Source organism: Phyllostomus discolor, chromosome 9 (genome assembly GCF_004126475.2).
Source record: "Phyllostomus discolor isolate MPI-MPIP mPhyDis1 chromosome 9, mPhyDis1.pri.v3, whole genome shotgun sequence".
NCBI classification, from domain to species: domain Eukaryota; kingdom Metazoa; phylum Chordata; class Mammalia; order Chiroptera; family Phyllostomidae; genus Phyllostomus; species Phyllostomus discolor.
The window spans coordinates 65,307,927-65,334,476 of NC_040911.2; the positions used below are offsets into that span (position 1 = coordinate 65,307,927).

General features: G+C 41.4%; 1 protein-coding gene and 1 long non-coding RNA gene across 9 annotated transcripts in view; one reads left to right on the forward strand and one right to left on the reverse strand.

Moving 5' to 3' along the window:
* The window catches only part of RIN2 (Ras and Rab interactor 2), a 247,649-nt gene that overhangs the window by 16,165 nt on the left and 204,934 nt on the right, over positions 1-26,550 (reverse strand). For all 8 annotated transcript variants that reach the window (XM_036009482.1, XM_036009483.1, XM_036009481.1 and 5 more), the window contains 5 exons: positions 23,481-23,673; positions 20,116-20,227; positions 17,371-17,443; positions 12,402-12,493; positions 7,990-9,150 (listed from right to left, as the gene is read on the reverse strand). In XM_036009482.1, the coding sequence (XP_035865375.1) occupies positions 7,990-9,150; positions 12,402-12,493; positions 17,371-17,443; positions 20,116-20,227; positions 23,481-23,673 (1,631 nt within the window). The remainder of the gene's footprint in view (positions 1-7,989; positions 9,151-12,401; positions 12,494-17,370; positions 17,444-20,115; positions 20,228-23,480; positions 23,674-26,550) is intronic.
* LOC118496774 lies at positions 9,919-14,813 on the forward strand. Its single transcript, XR_004899326.1, has 3 exons — positions 9,919-9,930; positions 14,526-14,530; positions 14,697-14,813. It is a non-coding gene; the product is annotated as an uncharacterized LOC118496774 (long non-coding RNA).

The window sequence follows — 26,550 nt, forward strand, 5'->3', positions numbered from 1 at the left end:
CCCTGCTCCTTTCCACATGCTGTTCTGTGTCTGATGGGCTCACTGCCTTTCTTGACATGGATTCCCATGAAGCCTTGCTTTCTCACCCCCTGTACAGGCTCCTTCCCTTCCTGTGAACTCAGCATTCTTTTGCCTTTGCCACTGCACTGACTTCGAGAGAACTAGAATTCTCTCCTCCAGGGGAAGCCATCTGAACACCAGACCTGGGGTCGGGGCGGGGGGGGTGCCCGATGTGACCCACCTGCAATCCTCAGTCCAAGGACGGCATGTAGCATGTGCTTAAAAGTGACTGTTGAACTACAGATCCTTTCTTTGGGAGGCTATGTGAAAATTGTTTCTTCTTCTTACCCTTGCAGAATACAGCACGTATGACTCTGGTGATGACGCAATCATCCAGGTGTTGTTGGGACAGCCAGCTCCAGTCCTGCAGAGTACCCTGTTGCCCTGCAGGGATGCCTTGTACCTGGCTTTGCTTTATGTATTGTCGGCAATGCATACTTCATCCCATAAATGATAAATGATAAAGAATGTTTTATCATTAAAGGCAGATCCCACCAGTCCAGCAGAGATGGCGTCAAAATAAAGATGACTGCTACTGGGTGGTGATTCACTTGTATCATTACTTGTTTTGGTGGGCTTCAAGGAAGGGCATTATAAAAAAGTATAGGCTATATTCATGTGATATCTTATGTTTAAAATCCATCAGTTAATTTCAGTGTCTTCTAGTAAAAGGACAGTAAAAAAGAAGGCAGGGGAGAAGAGAGACCGATCCTCCTTATAGAAAATTCTAAATAATTTGTGCCCATCTCCTGGCCTCAGGAGGTGAAGCTTAGGTCTACTTTTATCCCTTGAGTGTTGGCAGGACTTAGTTGTTTGCTTCTGAAGAATATTGTATGGAGACAGAAGGACCTTTAATTTTACAGAACAGACACTTGGCAGACTCAGCCTTGGACTGGTGATACAGGGTTAACAACATCAATGTTAAGTCATGTAGACCAGGCATCCTCTGCTATGATGTGACTTCACCTCTGTGGTTGTCCTTTCTCCTCATAAAACAAATGAGAAAGGCAGTGTAGCTACCACTTGAGATTGTAGGAAAAGCCTGCCACTTGAATCATTTTCAGTCTTACTTGCCTCCTGGCTTGACCTAAGTAAGCTTTTGTTTATTCATCTATAAAAATGAGGATAATAAATGGGGCCTTCCAAGGCATTAGAAAGACTTAAGGGGACTTTATGCATAAAAAAGCTGTGTAAACCATCAAGAACCACACATGGGTGAGGGGATTATAAGGCCTTTCACTTGGTTCTATTAAAAACACAGTATGCATTTAATACGTAATCTTTGACTCAACAAGAGGCAGGCTGTGAATTCTGGCTTCTAAAAGAAGCCCTGGGCCTGGACAATAAGCAAGAACTTCTACAGTGGACATTGTGCATGAGGTGAGAGGCCGGGGGCTGTGCCTGCACTACATGGTCCCCGCTGAAAGGCTACATGAGTGAGGCAAAGCTATGGGTGGGACCCCTGGCCAGTAAGGTCTCCTCCATGCCATGCTTGCCTCACCAAGACAGCTAATCAGAGCCATCCTTTTGGCAGGAGAAGAGTGCTAGGATAAGTGTCAAAGTTTTAAAGATTCCCAAGCTTGCATTTAAATCAATGTAGTATTTCAAATGTCCCCTGGCTCATGCTCTCAATTCCTATATCAATTCCAGGTAATGGTAATATTTTCTGCCTAGGAGGTGCTTATCTTTCTTGGGATGGAAACTTCTTTGGTCAGAAAACACTATAGTACAGATATCTTCATATGTCTTATTTTGTGATGCTACTCCCAACTCTACCTTGATGGTTAGGGCTCTCCAAATTATAGGGCTAGAAGTTCCCATGCAGGGACTCTTAATTCCAGAGCTGTGAACCTTCTTTTAGTTGATATAACAAAACTGACCCAATTTTGATGCCCTAAAATAAAAATTACATAACAAATGATGCCCTATGGGAAAGAAAGATGGTCTTCTATTTAAACTGATTTTCAAAAACAATATAAGCATTCTTTATATGCTACAAAATCAGTCTTTCTCCTTTCTCTCTACCCCTTGCTAACTGTATAAGGATGTTTGATCCTTCCTGACAATATGGTCACATGGACTAGATCAGAAGTCAGATCCAAAGTTTTAATTGCAACTTGGCATCAATATGCCTCTCTGGTTACATCTCTCAGAATGACTATTTACATTAAAAAGGGCAGATAATAAATCAAGGGATTAAGCCAACCTACAAATTAGCAATTAAAAACAAGTCACACTAGATATTAAAGCTTGAGCCAGACTTCCATACTCATTTTTTAAAAAGTGATCTGGAGTAAAGTAGTTGTAATTGTTTAACTCCTAGGAAATTTCCTCAAATCCTTTTTCTTACTCATGCTATGGTCTCTGGTATTTAACCACATTTCAGTATTTCTCTATTGAAAAGACACAGGCATGTATAAATTGATGTTCTCTTTGAAATATGTGATAATTCAGTTTAAGGATACTTTTCTTCAAATAATTACACATTTTTACTATGCAGCAATTAATGAAAATAAAACAGTTGTCTTATTTTTCACTATTGACTTTTATGAACACAAAAAGTTGGCTTTTTGTACTGTTGTTGATAGTCTGAGGTGGACAGTTATAGAAAATCCAGGATAAGTAACACTTTTGGAGTTGCAAAAATTTTGTTTTTCTTGAAATAAGACTTGAAAATAGAGGAATTTCCCAAGATTAATATCAAATGAGAAATAAAAATTATTTTGCTTGAATAAAAACCAAAGCAATAACCACAAAAATGCAATTAGTTTTGCAAAGTGGAGATTTTACTACCAGAAATTTTGGACTCATTTACCATTGGTTGAAAAAGACTGAAGCAAGAGTGGTAAGATGTAAAACTCACCAGTCCTATAAACACATGTTAGAATAATGAGGAATGTCATACCTTATTCCTTGGAGGGACACACCAGTAATGAGTGTATCTCACTCTGTTGATGAAGTTACTGATCCCAAGGCTTTTGAGTAGGACCTGAAACTGTGTATGCTTTTTGTTAAAGCATGTGTTTGTCCTTCCATGTACTACTCTGGAGAGGGGTAGTGTGTGGGGAGTGGATTACTGTCTCAAAAGGAAACATAACACAGTTGTTTGTACGAAAAATAATACATAATAATAATACAAGAATAAACTCTATGTTTTGCATACTCCAACTGTAAACCTACTTTTGCCCCACCCTGTATGTGGCCCTGGAATGATCAGAGAACTGATCCACATTGGAACTCATCACATCTTATCCTCGTTGGCTTCATTCTCCAACTAGGAGAGTACAGCTGATGTTAATCAACTAATATTTTTTAAAGAGCCTCTAAATGGCATGGTGGAAGTGCTTTAAAGAGTGGAAGTGCTTTAAAGAGTAATCTAAACAGCCCTGAGTGACGTGGCTCAGTGGGTTGAGTGCCAGCCTGTAAAGCAAGGGATTCCTGGTTCAATTCCCACTCAGGGAACATGCTTGGGTTGCAGGCCAGGTCCCCAGTAGGGGCTGCATGAGAGGCAACCACACACTGATGTTTTCCCCCCTCTCTTGCTCCCTCCCTCCCCCTCTAAACATAAATAAGTCAAGTCTTAAAAAAAAAAGAGTAATCTAAACATGCAAATTCTCTATGATAGGACACAGCCATTTAGAGTGACAGGTTTTTTCTTTCTCTCTTTTTTTTTAGCTCAGTGGAACTTTACAGGGATTTTTATTTTCTTCTTTATACTTTTCTGTATCTTACAAATAATTTTAAGATGAGTGTTATTTTTTAAGTCAGCAAACGCTATTTCAAAATGAATATCTTTTCATGACAGTATGTTTTTAACTGAATCTTGGTTAATGTGACTCGCAGTCATGTTCTCTCTCTTTTACTTAATTTAATTTATGGGAGTGATATTGGTTAATAAAATTATATCGGTTTCAGGTGTACAATTCTATAATAAATCATTTGTATATTGTATTGTGTGTTCATCACCCCAAGTCAAGTCTTCTTCCATCACCACTTTCCCCTCCTTTCCTCTTTTCTATCTTGCCTCATCCCCTTTCCCTCTGGTAACCACCATACTGTTGTCTATGTCTATGAGTTTTTTTCCCTTAATCCCTTTACCTTTTTCACCCAGCTCTCTAACTTTCCTCCCCTCTGACAACTGCCAGTCTATTCTTTGTATCTATTATTTTGTTCATTGTATTCCATGTATAAGTGAAATCATACAAAACTTGTCTTTCTCTAACTGGCTTATTTCACTTAGCATAATACTGTCCAGGTCCATCCATGTAGTTACCCAAAGGGTAAGACATCCTTCTTTTTTATGGCCAAGTAGTATTCCATTTGTGTAAACGTACCACAGCTTTTTATCCACTCATCTATTAGTGGACACTTGGGCTGCTTCCAAATCTTGTCTATTGTAAATAATGCTGCAATGAACACAGGTGTGCATATATTCTTTTGAATTAATGTTTTATGTTTTTTCTAATCTATTTCCAGAAGTGGAATTGCTGGGTCATAAAGCAGACTCATTTTTAGTTTTTTGAGATAACTCCATACTGTTTTCCACAGTGGCCTCACCAATCTGCATTCCCACCAACAGTGCATGAGGTTCCCTTTTTTCCACATCATCACCAGCACTTGTTGTTTTTTGGCATTTTTTCATTTTTGAGATTGACTATTATTTCATACTCACCTAGAAAGTGATGACCTAAAGGGTTATAATAGGAACATATGGATACAGTGACAGTGGATAAGAGATATTCTGTTTTTTAATTGGCTTTTCTCTTCATAATTGAAGAATCACTCTCTGAAGATGAGAGATCAGTATTACTTCCATATACTGCACACACAATTGTATTCATATGGTCATTTTTCACATATGAATGATTACTCTAATTCTACATGGGTAGTGAACTGCCTCCTTCCATTATCTTAATTTTGAGATGGAGATTCTGTAAATGTAGGCTTTAAATTTAAAGTCCCACTTCCTAGTTTGTAGCTATGTCTTTCATAAGTGATGGGAGAGGAGGACAGGACTAGATTTTCTAAAAGTAGAAAACTCCAACTGGCATTCTTGGAAAGCCTTACAAGCATTAGTAGACACCTGTTCAGAACAAATTTGAGGCATGGAACTCTGGGGACGGCAGTCAAAATGAATTACTTCCCCTTAGGAAGAGAGATGTGAGAAATGAGTAGGCAACAGAGAGAAGACCTGGTATAAACCTAGGCTCCCTACTTACCAACAGGAGAACCCTCTGCAAGTCACTTTATATATCTTGGCCTCCATTCATGAATTTGCAAACCATGAACAATATCTACACAAATGTGTCCATTGTGACTTGGTTATGAGCCTGAAGGAGTCAATGTGTTAAGAAGCCTAAAGTAAACTAGTGAGCCCTTCATTCAGAAATGTGTAAAAATAAGACAACTAGACTAAGTCCATTTTCTTGTCAGTCCTAATCTAGTAACTTGTACACTTAGTGGGATTGGCTTTCTAATAGTTAGGGTCACCCCCTTCCCTCCAATTGGGCTTGTGATGAGTTTCTTAGGTTAACCTTTGCTCTGGTACACCTTCCTCTTATTTTCAAAAGCCCAGCATATTCACTGTACTTTCAAAACAGAATGATGGTTTCACTGAGGAAGCGACAAAGTGCCTATTTTAACACAAAAGCTTTAAAAACCAAAACAAACATACCAATAAAAAAGCGTGGCAATGATTAGGGCTGTCACACCCACATCTCCATAGAGAGCTTTAGTCTGAGATGCCTCAGCAAAGGGTTAGCCTTTTATTACAATTCCCCTTAATTTTGTTTTTAATTTAAAATTCTTCTTAAACTGATTTTTAATTGAAATGTAATTCATATATAACAATGTATTAGTTTTAGGTGTACAATATAATTAAAAACATTTTTTTCAATTCCCCTTAATTTCTGGTGAGAAAATATGAATGTAGGCAGCAGAAGGGGGTGAGATTCGAAAACCATGGGCTTTGAATTTGACAGAAGAAAGTGCAAATGCTGTACCTGCTGGTTACTAGTTGGTGTGGCCTTGGCACAGATGACTCCATATGGCAAAACCCTGACTTTCTTTACTGCACAGGGATGATGCCCATGCCTGCTTCACAGAGGTGAGGCCAGGACTCACTGAAATCACTTGAATTTCATAATAACCTGGCTCAAATTAGGGACTCCATAGATGTCAGCTTTCTTTCTTGTTATGACCTTAGAGTTTAAATTAAAAGCTGCATTTTTTTGGAGCAGCAAATTTGTTTTTGGAGAAAATGAGGCCTTGCACTCCAAGAGCAAATAACATATCTGAACTTTACTTCAGAAGCTGGCATAAGAGTTTCTTGGGACCAGTACTTGGGTTGGTGATTACATCAGCAGGGAAGGAAGGGAAGGCCCTTGTCCCCTTGGGAGCCTGTCTCTCTCTGTAGGCTGGTTGGCAATGCTTGCCACATGCCTCAGAGGTGACATCAGTGCCTGTCTTGCTCTCCCCCTGGGCCTTCTCAGAGGGAAGCTTCTTGTGTAGGTTTTGGGTCCCTGTTAATATTACATCTGAGCTGGTGTCCCCTGAGAAGCAGGACATAGTGGGATGAGGGGAAAGAGGTAGTCTGTGTGGTTATTTTGATTTGATTTGAAGCCATTTTCAATTCTAAGGCACATGACAAGAGTACATTCCTTCTAGTCTCTCTCTTCAGCAACAGCTCAGCTCTAACCATGCCTGTTGGACCCAGGCTCAAACCACAGAAAAACAAACAAGGCTTTGATTCCGCTGTGAGAAAATCAAAGAGTGCTGAAACTCACTTAAAGGGGAGCGACAGGGGGGTGGAGGGAGAGACACTACTCTACCACATACTGTTTACTACTTTTGACAAACAGACCCAATCAGAAAAAAAGAAATTTGTGTTTAGCTTTATGAACTGCCAGGAAATGTCTGATAGCTGTTTTGGCTGTTGCTGCCCAGTGAATGAGCTCTCTGAAATTAGTGTTTTAGAGTCAACCTTCTGAAATTAAAAAAAAAAATCCCTTCAATACTCTTGCCCTGGAAAAACAGACTGCTTGCCAAATTCAAATTTTCCTTGGCCAAAGTAACTACTAATCTAGTCCTTCAATGAGGTTATAAAGAAAGTATTTCCCTTGACTTTAGAGAAAATACCTTTCATACGATCTCCAAACTATTATTTATTTTAAAGGTATACAAAATGCACTCCCCCCCACCCTTTTTACTCTAGAACAGTGCTTGTCACTGAATTCTGTATAATTAGAAGCCAACAGGGGGTTACTTTTTTGGGAAATGGGGACAGGGGTTTTTTGGATGCTGGTCAAGTTCTGCTTACTGAGCTGCACACTGTCATCTCTGTGCTTTTTTGAATGTAAGCTATACCTCAATAGAAGGTCCTTCCCAAACAAAGCAGAACAAAACACCCACTGCCTTTGGGAAGACGGCACAATTACCTTTCTGTGCACATGCAGCCTGCAGAGAGCCACTTTCAGAAAACACTCAACAATCCTGTCACATACACAGCACAAAATCAGACAGCAACCAGACCCTCAAAAAGCAAACTCGATCCCTGAACAGAACCATTCTGCAGTTCTCTTCAGTTGCTTCCCACACTTCCCAGGCTGGCATGTAGCAGCCGTGGCAGGTATAAGTGAGGCTTACTTTAAGAAGCTAAGTTTCCAATCAGGCGGGGGAGAGGTGGAGTGTGCTGCTGTTTTGAACTCCAGAGAAGTCTTCATTCAAGCTAACACAGACTGCACTAACCTATGAGGTTACTGTATTATATATATAAAATACATATATATAAAAAATAAAATATATATATAAAATAAGGCACTGACTTGTGAGGCTACTGTAATATATATACATATACATATACACACATATATTTATATATGTATATAAATATACACACATATATATTTATATATAAAATAAGGTACTGACCTATTTGGTCTTCAGGGATCAGTGACTCGATGGGGGGATCCAGCTCCGAGCTCTGAGACAAGTAGTTCTTCACCTGGGTCATGAACTGTCTGATGGTCTGTAGCATGTCTGTGCTGGACACATGGCACTCCTTGTTCTCCTGCAGAAAGCTCACGTAGTCTTGCACCAGGCAGCCGAAATAGGTGCACTTGTCCCGCGACAGCTCCGAGATCCTGCGGACCATGCGCTTCTCCGGGGTCATGAAAGAGCTGAACACCCCACTCATTTTGCGTAGCTGGGACTTGACGAGCTTGGGCAGCACGAAGGAACTGTTCCTCTTCTTTTTGGACTTGATGGGGGGGGGCATGGTCTCCTGGTCACTTTCATCTTCGTAGTCCTCCAGGCTGCTGTTGGTGTCAGCCTCATAGCTAAACAGAGGCATGCTGCGGTCGAACTCCAGCGAGTCTGAGGAGGAAGTGGAAATGCTCATGTCGCTGAGCCTCTGTCTGCCTCCATGCCACGGGGGCCGTGATTCAGAGCAGGCGGGCTGGGCCCTTGTGCAATCCCTCAGGGCCTCTGCAGGCGGGGCACCACCTGGGCTGCCAGCTGTTTGGGACTCCTGCTCCTGCTCCAGCTCCAGCTCCCGCTCCCGCTCCTGGCCCTCGCCTGGCCGGCTGCCGGTCAAGGTCTTTGCGCTGCCTTCTGCCTGAAGAAAAGAAGCCTGCTTCTTCAGCCGGGGTGGAGGGATGGGGGTTGGTTTCATTCCAAGCAGAGCTACGTTCCCATGTTTGTTATGGTTGACTGTTTCTGGCACGCTCGCCGGCGTTTCAGTCCTGGACAGCTGAGGGCTTGTGTGCAGACTATTAATAGCGGGTGGCGGGGGCCTGGGTGGGGGTGACCGAGGCCTCTCAGTGCCATTCGCGTTGGGAGTCCTTGTGCACGGCCGCTTCAGGCCTCCACTGAGGTCCTGGCTGTGCACTTTCAAGAAAAGAGGATTAATAAAACACAGGGCTCCGTTGGTCTGGCTGCACTCCAGCTCTGAAGGCGTCCGGGTTTTTATAGAATGCACTCCATTTATAAGGCAGAGCTGACGGGAGGCAGGACAAACACCGTCTGAGGAGACAGTCCTATGGGGAGGTGGAGGGTTTGGGGGTTTGTTGTCAGCTGGAGAGCTCCAAAAATCTGAAAGTCATTATCAGTGAACACAAGAATGTAAATACAGTACACTTGGATCATTCCTTCACAAATTTAAAACAGCATTTTCATGACGATGCTTGTCTTTGGAGGGGTAGGCATTTCACTTGGTTTTCTTTCTTTTTTTTTCTCCCTGCTTTAACTGTGTTACTGGAAAGGGTAGAAATGCTGCCAGGCCCAGCTGTGGACTTATAGGAAGGCTCCTGGGGCTTTCACCTTCCAAACCCTTGAGAAATGGTTTGGCAAATGTTCAAAGCCAGCCTGGCCTTTTCATGGGTGAGGAAAAAAGAACCAGCTACAGTTCTTTTTTTACAGTATAGGCTTGGAAAAGGCCATGGGGCTCCACAACTCTACAAAAATCAAGCCAAGTCTCAAAGCAAAAGCACCCTTCCCAATCTACTTCTCTGGGGGTGCCCTACACAGAGGGCCTAGCAGTTCCCCTTTAACAAGCAGGACCAGCAGATGGGCCTGAGGGATGTTACACAATCTGCTTGGGGTTTTACATGTTCAGCATTAAAACCCCAAAATGAGGAAAAAATATACTCATAGGTCCCATCAGCAAAAACAAGGACAGCAAACTTATGCAAATGTTAAGTCCAAGTTCAGGCGTTTGCTGCCCATCCTTCCCAAATCCTATAACCTCCTCACCATGGCTCTATACATACTCAGTACTCTATGGAGCAATGCATGTTGCTATTGCAACTATACTGCCAGTGTCCCTTTTTACAGATGGATATCAGTTTTCCAAGCAAATTGAGGGGGGCACTAGTGGTAATAAATGTCTGTTATAATTTCCATTTGGAATAGGTCATTGTCTGTCTATGGCTTTGCCTTGCTGTGTTTGCTTAAAATGTATTTCTTTCTTATGGGCCTGGAATGGCTGGTCATGGGAACCTGAGGTGAGACTGATATTGGGAGAACTTGCGGCTTTGTCTGTGGTGAAAACAAGCCTGACATTGGGGCTGTGTCACCTGCTTTCTCTCATCCTTCCTTTCCTTCTCTCTCATTCTGTGCTGTCCAACGCGAGAGCCAACAGTTACCTGTATCTAGTGTGCACTTGAAATCCAGTTAGTGCAACAGAGAAATTCAGTTTTAAATTTTATTTAATGCTACTTAATTAAGATTTAAAAACTGATGCTCAATCCAGTTACAGGAAAACTTTTGAGTAGGTTTGGAATTTGGGTATGTGAATCTACTTTTCAACTATAAATTTAATGAAATCTAAATAAAGATTATGCATTTCTCATGAAAATTTACTGCCTAAAGAGATGTATTGTAGGATAAAATACATACTAAATTTCAAACATTTGGTATGAAAAAAAGAATGTAAAATATTTGATTAATATTTTAATATTGATTATATGTTGAAATAACATTTCAGATATATTTAATTATAGGCATTAATTTCACCTGTGTCTTTTAAATTTTCTTTGACGTGGCTACTGGGAAACTAAAGATTACACACTGGCTGGCCTTATATGTAGTTCTATTAGCTAGCGTGGATCTTGGTGGAACTGTTCCCACTGCCTTTGGGTCCTCCTTAGACTTCTACTGTCATCACTGAAAGACTTTATAAGGCTTAGCTTAGTACACTTAGCTCACAGGTGTGCATTTTTTCCATACAGAATATAAACCTGGGTGGTGGAAGAGGAAATGGACACAATTAACCTTTGAACCCTTAGTCTGGGGCACAATGCCCGCCACATAGTGGACCCTTCAGAAATATTTTTTAGTTGAACAAATAAATGAGGTACAGAATTTAAAAAAGTGGATAAGTGGATATTCACAAAATGGATAATCTGTACATTGGCAATTATGAGGTGAATATATATTAATTAATGTTAACTACATTTGCTTCTGCTTAGTGGTTACTAGAACAAGCTATTTTTGCCTTTATCTTTGCAGGGCACGATCGCTGTCCATGACACTTGAGTACTTCAACCCCAGCACAAAGCACACACTTCCTGCTGTACCCCAAACCAGGAGTAACGGGGACAGAGGGCACCTGAGAAAACTGAAAACTGATACATGTCTTCAAGGGGTCTACTGTCTAGCTGATTATATTAACTTAAATTTAGGAACTATTTAAAATTCTCTTCAAAGGTGTATAAAACTCAGTTTGTAGGAGATGGCAAAACATTCATACAACTCAGATATTTTTACCAGGATTCTGTTGCCCAGTCCTACTATTCAACTGCCTATCAGAGAGGCCTCAGGCACATGTGGTAATTTTTTGAGGCAATTCAAGATTCAGAATGGAATTTGAATCTACCTCCAGGCTTCCTACAAATTATGCAGGCTTCCTTGGCAATGATACCTCCTTCAAAACAAGTTTACATTAACAAAAAATAGGCCAAAGGGGGAATACATATGTTTGTATTTCTTGGGTCAAATATCACAGTTTCTTAGGCCTTAGGAATCCTGGCACTTACACTTCAAAGTGGCAAACTTCCATTCAAATACTATGGCCTGGCTGTTTATCTGAAAACTGAAGCCCTACAATCTTAACAGAACTTTCCCTTCTTATCCAGGAGGAAAAGTTTTTTTGTGAAAGTTAAACCCACATGAACTTCCTAGGGCAGTGGGAGAAACTACAACTGGGTGAACTGTATGTCCTGATCCACTGTCAGCCACTGTCCAGCAGCATGGTGTTGGGTTTATGGACATCAGCAAAGAGGCAGGAGAGGGAGCAAGGGCCCAGCTGGCCAGTGCAAGGAGATGCACGGCAGCATAAGGGACGTGGCCCAGAACGCCAGGATTGGAACTGAACAAGAAAGGCAGTGCAACAGGTGTTACTCTAGATGCCTGTGCTGTCAGATTCCTCAAAGCACAGAAGTGCTGTTATGCCTGTGTGTTCCTATGGAACCAAATTGATTGACAAGAGAGGCGCTGTGCTGGGTTTCCCTTTCTAGCAAGCACTGCCTTTTCCCAGCAAGATGCCACGAAGGGAAAGAAATAACACATTATAGAAGTTTACATTACATTTGGGCAGTCATGATAACTCAAACTCAAAGATGCTAGTATATGGGGGTTACCCAGACAAACTCAGCACCTGCCTCTGAAGATTGGTTCAACATCTGACTTAGAAAAGGACTCTTAGAAGGTGTGATTCAGGGACCTCTGAATCCCCCTGGACATGGGGATTATTTTTGATGTTATGATGTATCATCAGCCAGCCCAATGTTGACTTTCCTCCATGGATTCATTTTGAAAGAGGCCTGGGTGGGGCCTTCACTTACTTAGTCCCAGCTGGGCTAGTTCTTCAAGCTGAGCCTCAGTCTTGGCTGTTGAAATGGCATAAGGCAACTTCAAGGTAAACGGCAGAACATCCCTAATTTTTCAAAAAAGAGAATGTTTGTAATTACATGCCATGTTTCTATCTCTTACTTTTATTTCCATCCCAGAGATGTTTCATTTTAAACTATTTTAAGTAGACATCAAATCATGCCTAACCAGAACTTATCTTTACTGGTGACAGGACCTGTAAGGTTACAATTTCTGTCTGTTTTAACATACCCAGGACAGGCTGAGAGACAAGCCAACACGGTTTCAGTGAGGACCAGATTTCCTTCCCGGTTAGCTAAAATGTACCTAGAGTTAATATTGGAACCATCAGATATGTCGGTGGATCTTTCATAGACATAAACCTTATTACTAACTTGCTAGATACTCTGAATGTTGGACCCCAGTTCCCAGGGCAGAAATGTACAATCCTAAACCAACATTTATTATCCCATTGCCTTGTACATGGCAGATTCTCAATGAATATTGAGATAAAACTTCCTCTTCTGTTGTAGGGCAGTGTACATGAACCTAAGGGGTCTTGTTATACTGCATACTCTGACTCAGGAGGTCTGGGTAAGGTTGGAGATTTGGCATATTTGCCAAGCTCCCATGCCATACTGCTATAACTGTGATCACACTTGGAGTAGAAAGACAGATCTACAGGACCTCGTGCAACAACCCGGTCTCTAAGCAGCATGACATCAAGTGTAGACTGACAAACACATGCACTGCAGCATCACAAGCCAACAGGCCCAACAAGAAAATGCTGAGCTGGCACCAGGTACTCCCATTCCTAGGGCATATTGTCACCCCCTAGTAAATGCATGGACCACAATCTTCTGCTTTCTCAGAAAAAAAAGGGCAGGCTTAATAAACATTTGCTCCTTTTCACCATGCTCTAAGCATTGGTGAATTCCCCACAGGGCTCAGCACAATGCCTTGCCTGATACAGACAGGAAGAAAGTATGTTCTGAATAAGTGAATGAAAGAATATTCAATAACAATAGTTATTTTTTTAGTGGTGGTATTGGTCTTACAATGAATTCATTCATTCAGCAAATGTCTATAGTCATATGTGATGTGGCAGGCACTGTTCCAGGTGCTGGGGAAAAAAAGACAAATTACCCACCTGCATGAAGCTGCATTCAAATGGACACCAACAGACAACAATTATGCAATTATAGAACATACGAGAAGGGGATGTGTGCCATGGATAAAAATAAAGTGCAATAGGGGAATAAGAAAGAGTGTTCAAGTGTGAGTGGTGGCCAGGGGAGGCCCCATGAACAGGTAGCATTTGGCTGAAGATCTAAAGGTAGCCAGGGAGTAAACTGTGAGGAAAAGAACTTTCCAGGCAGATGAAGCAGCAGGTGCAAAGGTCCTAGGGTGGGAGAGGGTCTGACATGTATGAAGAATATCTAGGGGCCATGGTGGCTGGGGTGGAGTAAGTGACAAAACTTGGAGCTTCTGCTTGTGTTTTGTCTACATAAGCTGCCCTGAAAACTTCTATGAAGGGAATAACTACACCAAATTACTTGTTTACAATAAGATTAGGCAACATTCTAGGCTGCATCAGATTAAATCTGGATGACTGACAGTTTTGGAACCTGTGAAGCTGTTGACAATGAATGCCAAACAAGAAATGCCAATGAAAAAAGCAAAACATGAATAAAATGTAATAGTGTCACAAGGGCTCTAACATACTGCTAACAAAAATGCTGGGAGTTGGCAGTCAGGAGGTTCCTCTTTCCTAGGGTGTCAAGTCTGGGTCACCTCCTGCTTCCAGAAGACTCTTTCACCTGCCCCCAATCACAGTGAACACCTCCTTCTACTTGTCCTCTCACATCTGTTTTAGATGAAGCAGGTGGAGCCTCAGGGGATGGCAGCATCTGTAATAGCTGCTGCCTGGCCCCCAGAGACACAATGACCCTGATTATAATTTTAATGAAGATCAGTGGTAACCAGAACTTTGTAACACCAAAGTGTCACGCAAATATATGTTTTTATGACTTTACCAACTTAATTAATATCTACTTTCATTAGAAATTTTGGGGAAAAGCCACATACAACAAAACCAGCCTTTGTTTATTTTAAGCTTTTACCTTGCCCACTGCAGTACCTGGAGCCTAAATATCACATGATTGTTTTGGTTTTTCTTAATGACATATATGACAGGAAACCACACCTGCCACTTGCTAATTGGTGGTTTTAGGCTTTAATCTACTAGAAAATTAGATGTTGTACATGAGTCATCTATACCCTGTTAAGAAAAGGGGCCCTGATTCTAAAACTTGCCTAACAAAATAAATCTGTCTTAGGTATAAACATTTCACCCAAGAGTTTTAGCACACACATAATCTAGATTTACTTTTTAACTTTGCTCTATATATCATATTGCTAAAGGGAAGGAGACTAACTTTATTGAACACCTACTATTGCAATACACCAAGCACCTTACCTCGTGTTGGGCTCACATACATCCTGAGGGGAAACTTGCATGCTCTCCATTCCATAGATGAAGAGCATAGATGACATAGATGGGGAGACCCCTGCACCCACTCACAGAGCTGATGTGGAATGAAGTGAAACTCAGGTGTGTTGGACTCCACATCTGTGGATCTGAGCTATCTAGTGAGAAAATATGGGCTTTGGTATCAAGGCAGGCCTGGATTCAAATCCAGTATCTGCTATTAATTGAATGTGGGCAAGTCTCTCACTCTCTCCAAGCCAGTGTCTTCATGATCCTGATTTCAGGTTTTCCATGAGGATTAGAAATAATGTATTAATATGTATGATGCCTAGCACAGACCCAGAAAACCCCTGAAAGTATAATTATACTTAATAATTAATAATGAAAATTATTTTCTCAGCCCCTTGCTACTCAAAATGTAGTTGTAGGACCAGCAGCATCAGCCATATCACCTGGGTGCTTATTGAAAATGAAGTCTCAGGTGCTGTCCCAGACCCTCTCAGTCAGAAGCTGCATTCTAACAAGATTACAGGCATTTTAGTACAAGTTTGCAAGGCAGTGCTCTAGACTACACTGATTACAGCAAACTGACAAGAGACATACTAGGCACTGGTGGCCAAGGTGTGCATTATCACTATTTGTATCCTCAACTATACTTTCAACATGTCTTTCTAATGTGTCAATCATATGCTTATTGATTCATGAATTCTCATCTAGTGCATGGGTGCATATATGCTCTATGTGAATTTGAATATGTTTATGTACTAACAACCAACTGGAACATTTCAAAAATATTTTGATAAGACTGGATCAAACCAATTAAGAACACAGATTTAAGTAAATGAGTAACATGATGAAAAGGAGAAACAAAAAATTAAGAACCTTTGCATTATTTTTAAAAAATAAGAAAATGAATCTCAGGCCTCCCTCGTCACAAAATGTCAACGTTGGGATTTTTCTGTAAGTACCTTATCTCAACACCAGGCTCTGTAGTGTGTAAAAGGCTTTCATGTACTTTATCTCCTTCAACCACCGGACAGCCCTGGGTAGCAGACATTCCAGTCTATTAAGAACACTAAGGGGAGAGATAGTATCTTTTGTGCATTGCTGTCAAATGCTATTTTATAGATATAGCAATCTTTTACAACAGTAGTCACCAGCAAGCAAACTATGAAGAGTCAACACTGGCTAACTTCATCTCTGACCAGCATGTTCATGTTAAAATTCACTCCCAGGACCTGGTCGGCCTCCAGCCAAACCAGGTAAAGTTCCCAGGGCACAGTGGAGGCTCCTGCTCCAGTCTCCTTTCTTGGAGTGGCAGATTTGCTCACACAAGCCAAGGGCTCTGGTCCATGCCTTGGCAGGTTTCATCCCTTAGTGGGCACTCAGAGCTCTGATCCAATTCTAGGTGAAGCCCTCATTTCTTCCTGCTAGGAAGCAGCATGGAGGTCCCTTCTGAAATTGTCTCCCCACCTTTAGATCAACTGCATGACTTTCCCTGGCCTGGTGACCTCCAGGAGCAAATAGCTTAGGGTCTGCCCCCAAAAGGCCTAGTCCAACAGGTACAAGGAACATCTAACTCAGTCTTTGAGAAATAACCTGATCCTTAAATTAATATAAAATAAACCAATCTCAAACAAGCTTCTTAGGCTCAGCACTGGCTGTGAGGAGTGGTCTTTGAAAGCAACCCTTAGTAGTCCATGCCTGTCATCGCTCTACCAGCTGCAACAGACACTTTATTTTCAGAAGAATAAAGGAGGCTAACTCAGCTCAGAGGAGGCAATGTCATCTCTGCAGCTGAAGAGTTTGGATCCTTAATTACTGAAAAAACACTTGATTTGAAAAACTGTTATGAATGGAAAGGAAAGAAAAAAGAAAAAGCCTTTCACAACTGACACCCTCTTGACACTTAACCTTATGATTTTTAGCTTAACTTCTTGTCAACTGAAATAGTCATTTTAATGATGAAAAGGACATGAGCACCCAGAGGCCATGGTCAGTGATGCACAATTTATAGGCTGGTGTAAGGAACCCACATTTCTAGAATGACTTGCCCCCGCTTGAAGAGTTTTCAGAAAAATTATCAAGGGCCTTTAAATGCTCCAGGTTTGCATCATTGGTCCCCTACTCTCTGTGTGTGCATGCACGTGTGCGTGCGTGCATGTGTTTCCTCTGCTTGATGGGTACAGGTAAAAGGAGATGAAGGAGCAGCCTGAGAACAAAATCATATTAATTAATGAGATTTGACATTTAGAGGGGCCAGGGAAATTATTTTGGTCTTAAGCCTAACACAGGTGACTTGGTGACCATTTTATTTTAGTAGCCAAAACTTTCAGTGACATCTAATAGGTGTTAAGCCTCCTCCCTCTGCTTATTTTAATCAAGAGACCTTGGACCAATAATATTGCATACTAAGCAGGTGTTGAGAATCATAAAAGAGGAAGAGGCCTTACCTGCTGATGCAGTAGAAAGCGATGAGCCGGAATAAATCTGCAAAGCTGATTCCTGAGCCTTCCAGGGAAAAGGCTGGAAAGAGAGATTTTGGAAACCAGCTGAGTGTCTCTGGTCATGCTCTAGGAAAGGAAAGCCCCTCCACAGTTATCCATTGTGTGCAAAGGACCATCCAGTGCTCTCAAACAACTACTGTGTAGCTTATCAGAACCAACTGTCAGGAGGATGTATGTCAGCAAGAAACAGGCCATCAAAGAGTGGATGGCCTAGAAACTCAGCCCCTGACTCACTCAGAGCACATGCTCCGATGCTTGGTAAATAGATCACCACAGACTCAAATTGCACAAGGATCTTTTTTTTCAAAAGTTCAGAACACAAACTTGGGCAGAGGTTAAGGGACCAGTCTGGCTGGAGTGAGAGGCCATCAGCACATGATAGGGCTTGGGGAATACCAAGACCACCACTGCCCTTGACCCTCCTGAAATGAATCTTCTGGGTTATATCCCTCTTTGCCAAAACAGGCTACCCCTGATAAAAACACATGGCAGAAGGTGCACCAAGCCTAGAGGATAATACAAGACCTCCATAAGTTAGCTTTTGTTTAAATTCAGCATGAAAGATTCTAAAATTCATTTATGAAGAGTGTTTCCCACCCCCACTACTGCCACCACCAAGTGCACAAGCTTCCTAATGGAGAAGAGATGTTTTGGGAAGATAATGTTCCATTTTGTACATCTTCCAAATGGTGGAACAGTGTGTGGTTTGACTTCAAATATTCATTGATTTGCCAGCCACTTCTCATACCATGTTGGCTGGGGGCCATTCATGCAGTCACTCTTCCAAAACCACTGCAAATATCCTTAGCGTTGTGACAGTTTCTTCAATCAAATGGGGTTTTCTCTCTTTTATAACACTTCATATCCTCATTTATTTTGCTTATTATTTGCTTATGATGTGTTATTTTGGTTATTTGGTATATCTGTAGCACACACCTATGCTCTTATACATCTACCATGACTGAGAGACACAGAAACACACATGTGCTCCACAATTTAGTGAGTTAAGTAGGAGGGTAGTGGGAATTGAAATTTTTTAAAAATAGAGTAATGATCATGTGAAAACAATCTATACAAATATATATAAGGTGGCATTTATCCTTATTAAGTTCCACTGTCCAGATGTTATGACAAAATAGCCATCTCTTTTTATAGCAAGCTCTTCCTTTTCCAAAGCACCTCAATTCATAGAGAAGATAGGCCATGAGAGGGGACCATCATAGTGGGACTAAGGGGTAACCTGCTATGGCTACCTTAATGCTTTGTGCATACTAGCTCTTTCAACATCTTTAAGTCCCCTGGAAAGGAATATGGAAGTGAATGAGGTCCTGACAAAAGAGAGAGCAAAAATCTTTAGCTGGGAGGGACCTGAGATGAACATCAAGAAAGCTTTAAAGTATAAACACTAAATGAGTTTCCAGACTAACGTATTGTGGTGAACTTTGGATATTAGAAGGGATGTAAAAACCAGTTCTTGAATAGCAGACTGTTAAAGGCCAATTCAGCATTGCCTTTTTCACTTAATATTTAATTCATTATCTTCAAAATGGTAGCTTTGAAATCTATCTTCTGATTACCTCCTAATATAAATAAACTGGTATGAATCATTCACCAGGTTTAATGACTGTTACTGTCTCTGATGTGGAAGTTTTTCCCTGGCACCAGTGACTTTGTGAGACCTGGAGGAAAAACATCGCAGAACCTTGGTTTGTGACTGAACTTGAGGTTGATCACGGAGAGGCTGGGAGGTTTCACTTCTGCTGGAAATGTCTCCTCCAGATTTAGTTAAAGGCCATATGACTTAGTAAGACTATGAAGTCCGGTCTGAGTATACTCCCATATCTGCCCTTAAATTGACCTTGATTCCTTCAGGTTCTTCAATGCATGGGCTGAGGCTCCCTGAGATCAAAACTGAGATGTGAGAATCCTGGTCTTAGTCTTGGGACTGAAACAGTCAACAGGCTTCCAAACTCACTTCTGGCCAGTGAACCTCAGTTTGCTAACCTGTGATTTCAATGAATCCTTTGCCTTTGGGGTGTAGATCTTTCTTCTAATCCTTCTTGGAGGTTAGCCATACCTCAGATCCACACATTCCCCTTTTAATTTAAAACTTGGTCATGAAATGGCAGGAAGAAAACCAATGCTATCAACACTGCTCTCACCTCAAAACTTTAGTCAATTTTCCAAGAGGGCTAGATCCTGCCTCTGATTAGCTGCATTTTATAGAAAACTGAACAGTGATTGCCTGGAGGAAACAAGTCTGCTCAAGAATTATTCACAAAGATGTGCAGACACATGTTTCAGTATTAGATCTCATAAAAAGGCAGCCTGCCCTGTAGCTTAGTCATCAGCAAACCTGGGCAGCAAATCCTGCTCTGTAACTGGGAATGCAGTGAGGAAACCAACCTCTATTAAGCCTCTGCCACATGTCAAACAAATCACTGCATGCTTTGCACATATGTTGCTTAACTGAACTGTTAACAACTCTCCGAGGTTATTCTCACACCATTATATACATAAGGAAACTGAAGTTCGTAGGGTAGGTTACCTGCCCAGTCATTCAGTGAACAAAAGACAATGGCAGGATTCAGACCCATGTCTGTCTGTCTTGAAGCACAGGTTCTATCCACATGATGGAAAGGCCTGAGGCCCTTGTGTCAACCAGGACCTAACCATCCAGTGACAACTTACTGTATGTGCTTTCTTTTATGGCAAATTCCTTGAGTGGGACTCCAAATTCACAGGGCAGGCGAAGTGAGAGGACTTTCTTCTGCATTTTGGTGGATTTATGAATCAGGAAGATCTAGAAGGGAAAGAAATTCAAGCTTAGGAAACATCTAGATGGTTGGAACCTGGACATATGACTTTCTATACATACAATATCCATGAATAGAGCCCACTTTATAGCTGAACTACAAAGCTCAATGCAGGACACTCCATTCCACAAGAAAGGTGTGATCTCAAGTGAGCATGCCACTGACACTTTTCCTTGATAACTGACTTCCCTAGAATTCTACTGCCCCTTTAACAGAAGCTTCTCCATGAGTTAAAAGCTCCCTTAGTCTGCTGAAGCATCTTCAGTTTGGTGATTGTTTTGGGTGACACATGCTCTAGCCTGGTCTTATATGGGTATCTTGGTTGATGAAACCTAGATTCTAAACACAGGCAACATGGGAAAAGTATGGGTGATGAATTAGAGGTTCATTGGCTAATTTAGCTTATAGGTATATTTATGATAAACATTTGAATTTGTTGTCAACAGTGAAAAGAGAGGAGTTTTTTGTCTTTCACATTAACATGTGAATGTCTAGCTTCTCTTGGAAAATGGGGTGACATGGCATGGCATGGCAACAATCACTGGAGCCAAAAAATATGACTGCTCCATTTGGAAGGTGGGTAGGTGTGCTCTGAAATTCATTATAGCCAACACTAAAGCTTTTGATCCACTTACTCCTGACTCACTTCACTTTCAACAGCTCCTCCCAGGTCCTAATGTTTTCAAACATGTGCTTACTTTAAACCAGCTCAACTTCCAGTACTGATGTCTCAGGACACCTTTCTGGTTCCATCTCTATAGAGGTAAGTATGCCATCCACTGCTATTCAGTCTGTGCACTGCATAATTTAAATTTGAGAAAATGGGGGCACCATTTACCAAGACTACAGATAAAATGTTGTCCCCCAGAGTGTGCAGTGGTGGCCTGGCTGAGTCCTGGTTCCCTTCTACAGTACATGATCCTTCTCCAAGGTACTGTCCTGTTTCTTTAACCTCTTCTCTTCTTTCTTCTGCATTTGAACACTGTGCTCTCTGTTCCCCTACCATTCTTTACATTTTCCACCTAATCTTTACTTTGGTCTGTATGTCCAGTCAATAGCTCCTAAGAAACATTTTGGTTGGGGGGAAGAGGGGTTGAAGAAGAGGTTACAGGAATGAGGTGTTTGGTAAAGAGTGGAACAGGAAGACCTCTGAGTTCTCTCTTTCTTCCTAGTTCCCATGAGGAGGCAGCCATGGAATTTATTTGGTAGCCATTTCTGAGAGTCAGTGTCTGTGGGGCACTCTAAAATTGAAGCAGATGTTTCCTAAATACCATCCCGATGGGTAAAAGCCCAAAGCACTGCTGAGAGGCAGCTGTTAGTGGGTGGAAAAGAAGTAATATTCCCTTATGCAGGTGGAGATCTCTTTGAGCCTTGGGGGTTAGGGAGAATATAACTTCTAGGCCTTATATCCTGAATCTCAGCAGCCTTGGATCAGGGATCAGTGAAGTATGGCCTGTAGAACAAATCCATCCTGCCACCTGCTCTTGTAAATTAAGTTTTACTGAAACACAGACATGCTCATTTGTTTACCTATTGCCTATGGCTGCATCTGCATTACAAGGCGGAGTTGAGTAATTGTGACAGAGACTATATGGACCACAAAGTAAAAAATATTGGCACTCTGGTCCTTTACAGAAACAGTCTGCCAACCCCTGTCTCAGGTTGTACATTAATTAAGGATGGTGAGCACTCCAAGGACCCATGCCATTATGACTAGTCTTTCAATGCCCCTCTCACCCTGCTTTTCCTGTTCTTTAGCATTCTCACTTCTCCTAGTGCATTTGACCTCTACTGATCCATGTTGCTCCTTTCCTCACGCTGTCCTCAGCCTGCCCCATTTCATTGGGTGGGTCCTGGTAGGGATCACTAGGTGGCTAGAGGAAATATCCCACCTACTTGTTCCCCACAAAGTCTCAGTAGGAATGGGCACGCCTGCCATCAGAAGATGAACTCCTGCCTAGCAACAGAGTCACCTCCCTCTTTAGAATTTTTGGCAGAAATGCAGAAGCAGACAACTTAACCTCTGAAAAGTGGGGGCTTCACAGAAGGGGTCTTGATCATACAGACCAAAACAAGAGGCAACAACCCAGTGTGTTGGCCAAGGAATTTTCTGCAAAAATGATCAAATACTGCGCCTGTCACCCTGAGCATGTTCCAACAGAGTTCTTAGTCCTGTTTATTTCTGTCAGATGAGAAACAAAGACTCACTTATAAATCAAAAAGTGGTAACAGACAGGCTGTGGCTGAAAGTAAACTCAAAACCTTACTTTCGTGCCCAATTGTTAACAACATTCTCAGCCAGCTATTGATGGAATTTTCTCCTTGACTTTCTACCCACTTCTTGATTTCTATCTCTTGCTATGTGTTGTTTCAAAGGTTATTTTATCTAGGATTTAGTGTAGTTATCCCTTTTTTTTTGGAAGTAGACCTTATGTACAAGCAGTGTTCAATAGAACTTTCTGTGAAATGTTCTATATTCTGCACCATCCTTTATGGTAGCCTGCAGCTGTCTATGTCTAGTGAGCACTTAAAATGTGGCTACTGGAACTGAATTTTTAATTTTATTTTATTTAATAAATGTAAATTTAAATGGCCATATAGGGCAAGTGGCTACTATAATGGACAGCAAAGAATAAACCAATCACTGAACAACTTTTTTTTTGAAGGAATTTCTATAGAGCTGTGGCCTGGTCTTAATTAATTAAAATGAAGTTGGACTTGAGTAGGCAGTAGCTGAAGAAACTGAACTGAACTTTGATCCATATGGGAACCCAAGAAAAATCATCATCGTCAGCTACAGCAGTCTGTAGATGCAGAACTTTTGAAGGTTGGGTCCCAAGTTGGATGGCTAGGACCCGGCAGGATCCCAAGCTTAGAAGAAAGTAAAATAGTAGGGACGACCAAAACCCTACAACCAGCTCTTTCTCAATGTTGGGTCTCAAGAAGTCAGTCCCAGAGCCTCTGACCAGCAGCCCTTCCTCATTACTGAGGTGCCATTATCCTTCTGAGTCTTACACTTTCCACAGAAACTGAGCAGATGGAGACAGAAAGACAAATTGTGAAGAGCTCTGTTCCTGGGAGCTGACTGCAGAATTTCCCTGCATTGCAACCCAGGTACACACTGGGAACCACCATGTTCCTAACAGGCTGCAAAGACTTCCTAGAACTCCAAGTCTTTCTCTTTAAGGACACAGCAGCACTGTCTGCTTCAATATGTTTCCCTGTGGTTTTGAGTCTTACCCCTGGAGGCTGGGACTGGAGGACTTCTGCCACCTCCTCTTCACTCAGACTCAGCTGCAGCCATATTGGGTGAGTGTGAAGAAGCCGGTCCAAAATGCTGAGTCTGTTGGAGAGGCTGTCATAGCCAGAGTCTCGGGGACAGGTCTTCACATCCTTTTCGTTGGAATAGCCATCATCCTTATGTCTTACCATGCTAAGAAAAAGAGAATTGACAGGGGTAAGAAGGCTGTGGCACAATTTCCCAAACACGAAGAATATCCTACAATCTCATTGGCTAGGCCTGTCGTAGCACTCGTCTTGCTATCACCTCCTCATTTGTCTTCCCCACCAGACTGGAAGCCTTGAGGGCAGATACCATGTTATATTTCACTCCATAGCTGTAATATGAAACAAAATACTCAACAACACTCAACAGACCCAACCTTCTGTTTCTAACCCAGTTTGGTAAAGGTTCTAAACATCTAACTACTATTTAGTCTATCTTCTAGCATAAAACATTTTTTCCTTTGAGCACAGAACCCTAAGTGCTAAATTCCATGTGGGAACCATGAGGTCCTAAAGCTCAATAGACTATATTGTAAGAATGACCATGGCAGCCCTGGCCAGTTAGGTCAGTTAGTTAGAGCATCATCCCAATATGCAATGGTTGTGGGTTTGATCCCTGGTCACGGCACATGCAAGAATCAACCAATGAATGGATCAATAAGTGGAACGACAAATCAATGTTTCTCTCTCACACACACACACAAAAATCAATAAATAAAATTTAAAAAAAGAATAAGTACGGCATGCTCTAAAAGCAAAATAAAACATTCACAATCACATTTACCCATACTCATTTTTATGCCCAAATGATTTGGGTTTGTTTCATGTATTTTCACAAATGTATGCGTTTTTATTATTAATATTATTTAAAATGAAACCTTGTAGTAATATGTTGTGATGCTATTCATAAAATCATACTAAAATTATTCACAACCACCATAAAGTGAAAATAGTCCAAATTTCTATCAACTAATGGGTAGATAAAATGTGGCATTTTCATACTTTTATTTAGCCATAATATTCATTCATCCTTTTAATGAAAGAAGTACTAATTCATGCTACAATGTGGACAAATCCTGAAAACATTATCTTAAACCCCAGGCACTAAAGGACAAATATTCTATGAGTCTGTGTATATGAAATATCTAGACAGACATATGTACAGACAGAAAGATTAGTGGTTGCCTGGGACTGTAAAGGGATGCAGGATGGGTGATTGCAAATGAATATGGAGTTTCTTTTTGATATAATAAAAATGTTCTGGAATGAGATGTAGTGATGGCTGTATAAACTTTGTGAATATACTGAAAACCATTGAATTGTACACATTAAATTTTTAATTATATGTTATATGAGTAAAATCACAATAAAAAAATCACATTGAGCTCCATCGTTGCCTTTGGCCAAAACATTAATCCTGTTATTGAGTATTTAGTCCTCATTTTACAAATGAGGAAGCTGAGGCCCAAGGAGTTATCAAGCTGTCCAGAGATATAAATAGCCATGAGATGGCAGAACTAGAAATTCAAATGGTCTAGTGTTCACCCAACTGTGCAGGTAACAATTAAGATCATGAACACAGGATAGCTTGTATCTCTGTGGTGTCTACCCTCAGTCACTCCCTTTGCAAACATTTTCTCATTTACTCCCCTCAATAGCTCTGAAAGGAAAGTACTAGGATTCCAGTTTAAAAAGGAGGACCCGGAGCTTCAGACTGATTGAATAACTTCTTCAAGGGCATGAGTCTGTTAAGAGAGAGAGGGTGGAAATCCAAATCCAAGGCTGCTTCAGCTCTGGGGTCTCTGAAGAGCTGGTCATCAACACCAGTCCTGGAGCAGCCAGCAGGAACATCAGGCTCGATCATTCATGTCTACAGGGTCAAGTTCAGGTTGGGGTACACACAGTCTTCCAAATTCCAAAAGTGTGGCCTGGATGAAGTCTTTAACATTGAGAAAGATAGGTGATGGTTCTGAATGTAAGGTGAGAGTGGGGGAAGAAGGTGTGCTATTTCTATTCAGATCACTCCACCCCAAGGAAGTTGGATTAAATAAGGAAGACACCCATCTAAGGTGATCAGTTTTAGGTATTCAGACTTAACAACAACACCCACAACAGATAGCCCATGGGCTAGCCAGAGACGCCCTAACTTCTCTCCTACACCTTCTTGACTTCTACATTTTTAAAGACTCATACTTTCATTTCAGAGTTACATTTAGTTTTCTCTCAAATATGTGAATGGTTTCCTTTACTTCTGCTACATGTTTCCAGATGGGAGAATCTGCCATAAAGGGGCAGTTTCTCATTATGCAAATGACATTTCAGGGCCTCCAGGTATTTTGAAGTGAATCTTCGCAGCCAGTAAGAACAAACTCTTCAAAATGAAGCTGGTGTTAAAATGCCTTTCACATAAAAAGACTTTAGGCCAGTGATTCCCAACCCTGGCTGCCCATTAAAATAACCTGGAGAGCTTAAAAATGTTTTCATGGCCAGACTGCACCTATATCAAATAAATCAGACATACAGGGTGGGACTCATGCATCAGAATTTTTTAAAGTTCTCCAGGCAATCCCAACATGTAACCAAGTTTACAACCACTGCTTTGGATCAGCCCTTGAACCTACATAAGAATCACCTGGGGTCTGTTAAGCCAAAATACTGATTTTAGCCCCAGATATTCTGATCCTGAAGGTCTGGGGTGGGCCTGAACTACATTTCTAGAAAGTTCTGGCTGATATTGCTAGTCCAAGGAGCTCTTGCTTGAGACCTAAGAGTAAAACGTGCACTCGAACTCAGATCCAATTAGGTGGGGTTTTGTTGGGGGGGGGGGGGCAGTGCATAGGAAGGGCAGTAGCATGCCATTGAGAGAACTCAGAACCCAAATAAAATAACATTTCATTCCTGCCATCTCAGGTTGGTGATATTTTACCAAGACCAAGTTCTGCAATCTCTAAAACAGCAATCCTGATAGTCATGTGTGCTGACAATCTTCCTTCTTTAGGAGGGTACATCCTGTGACACCTCAGTT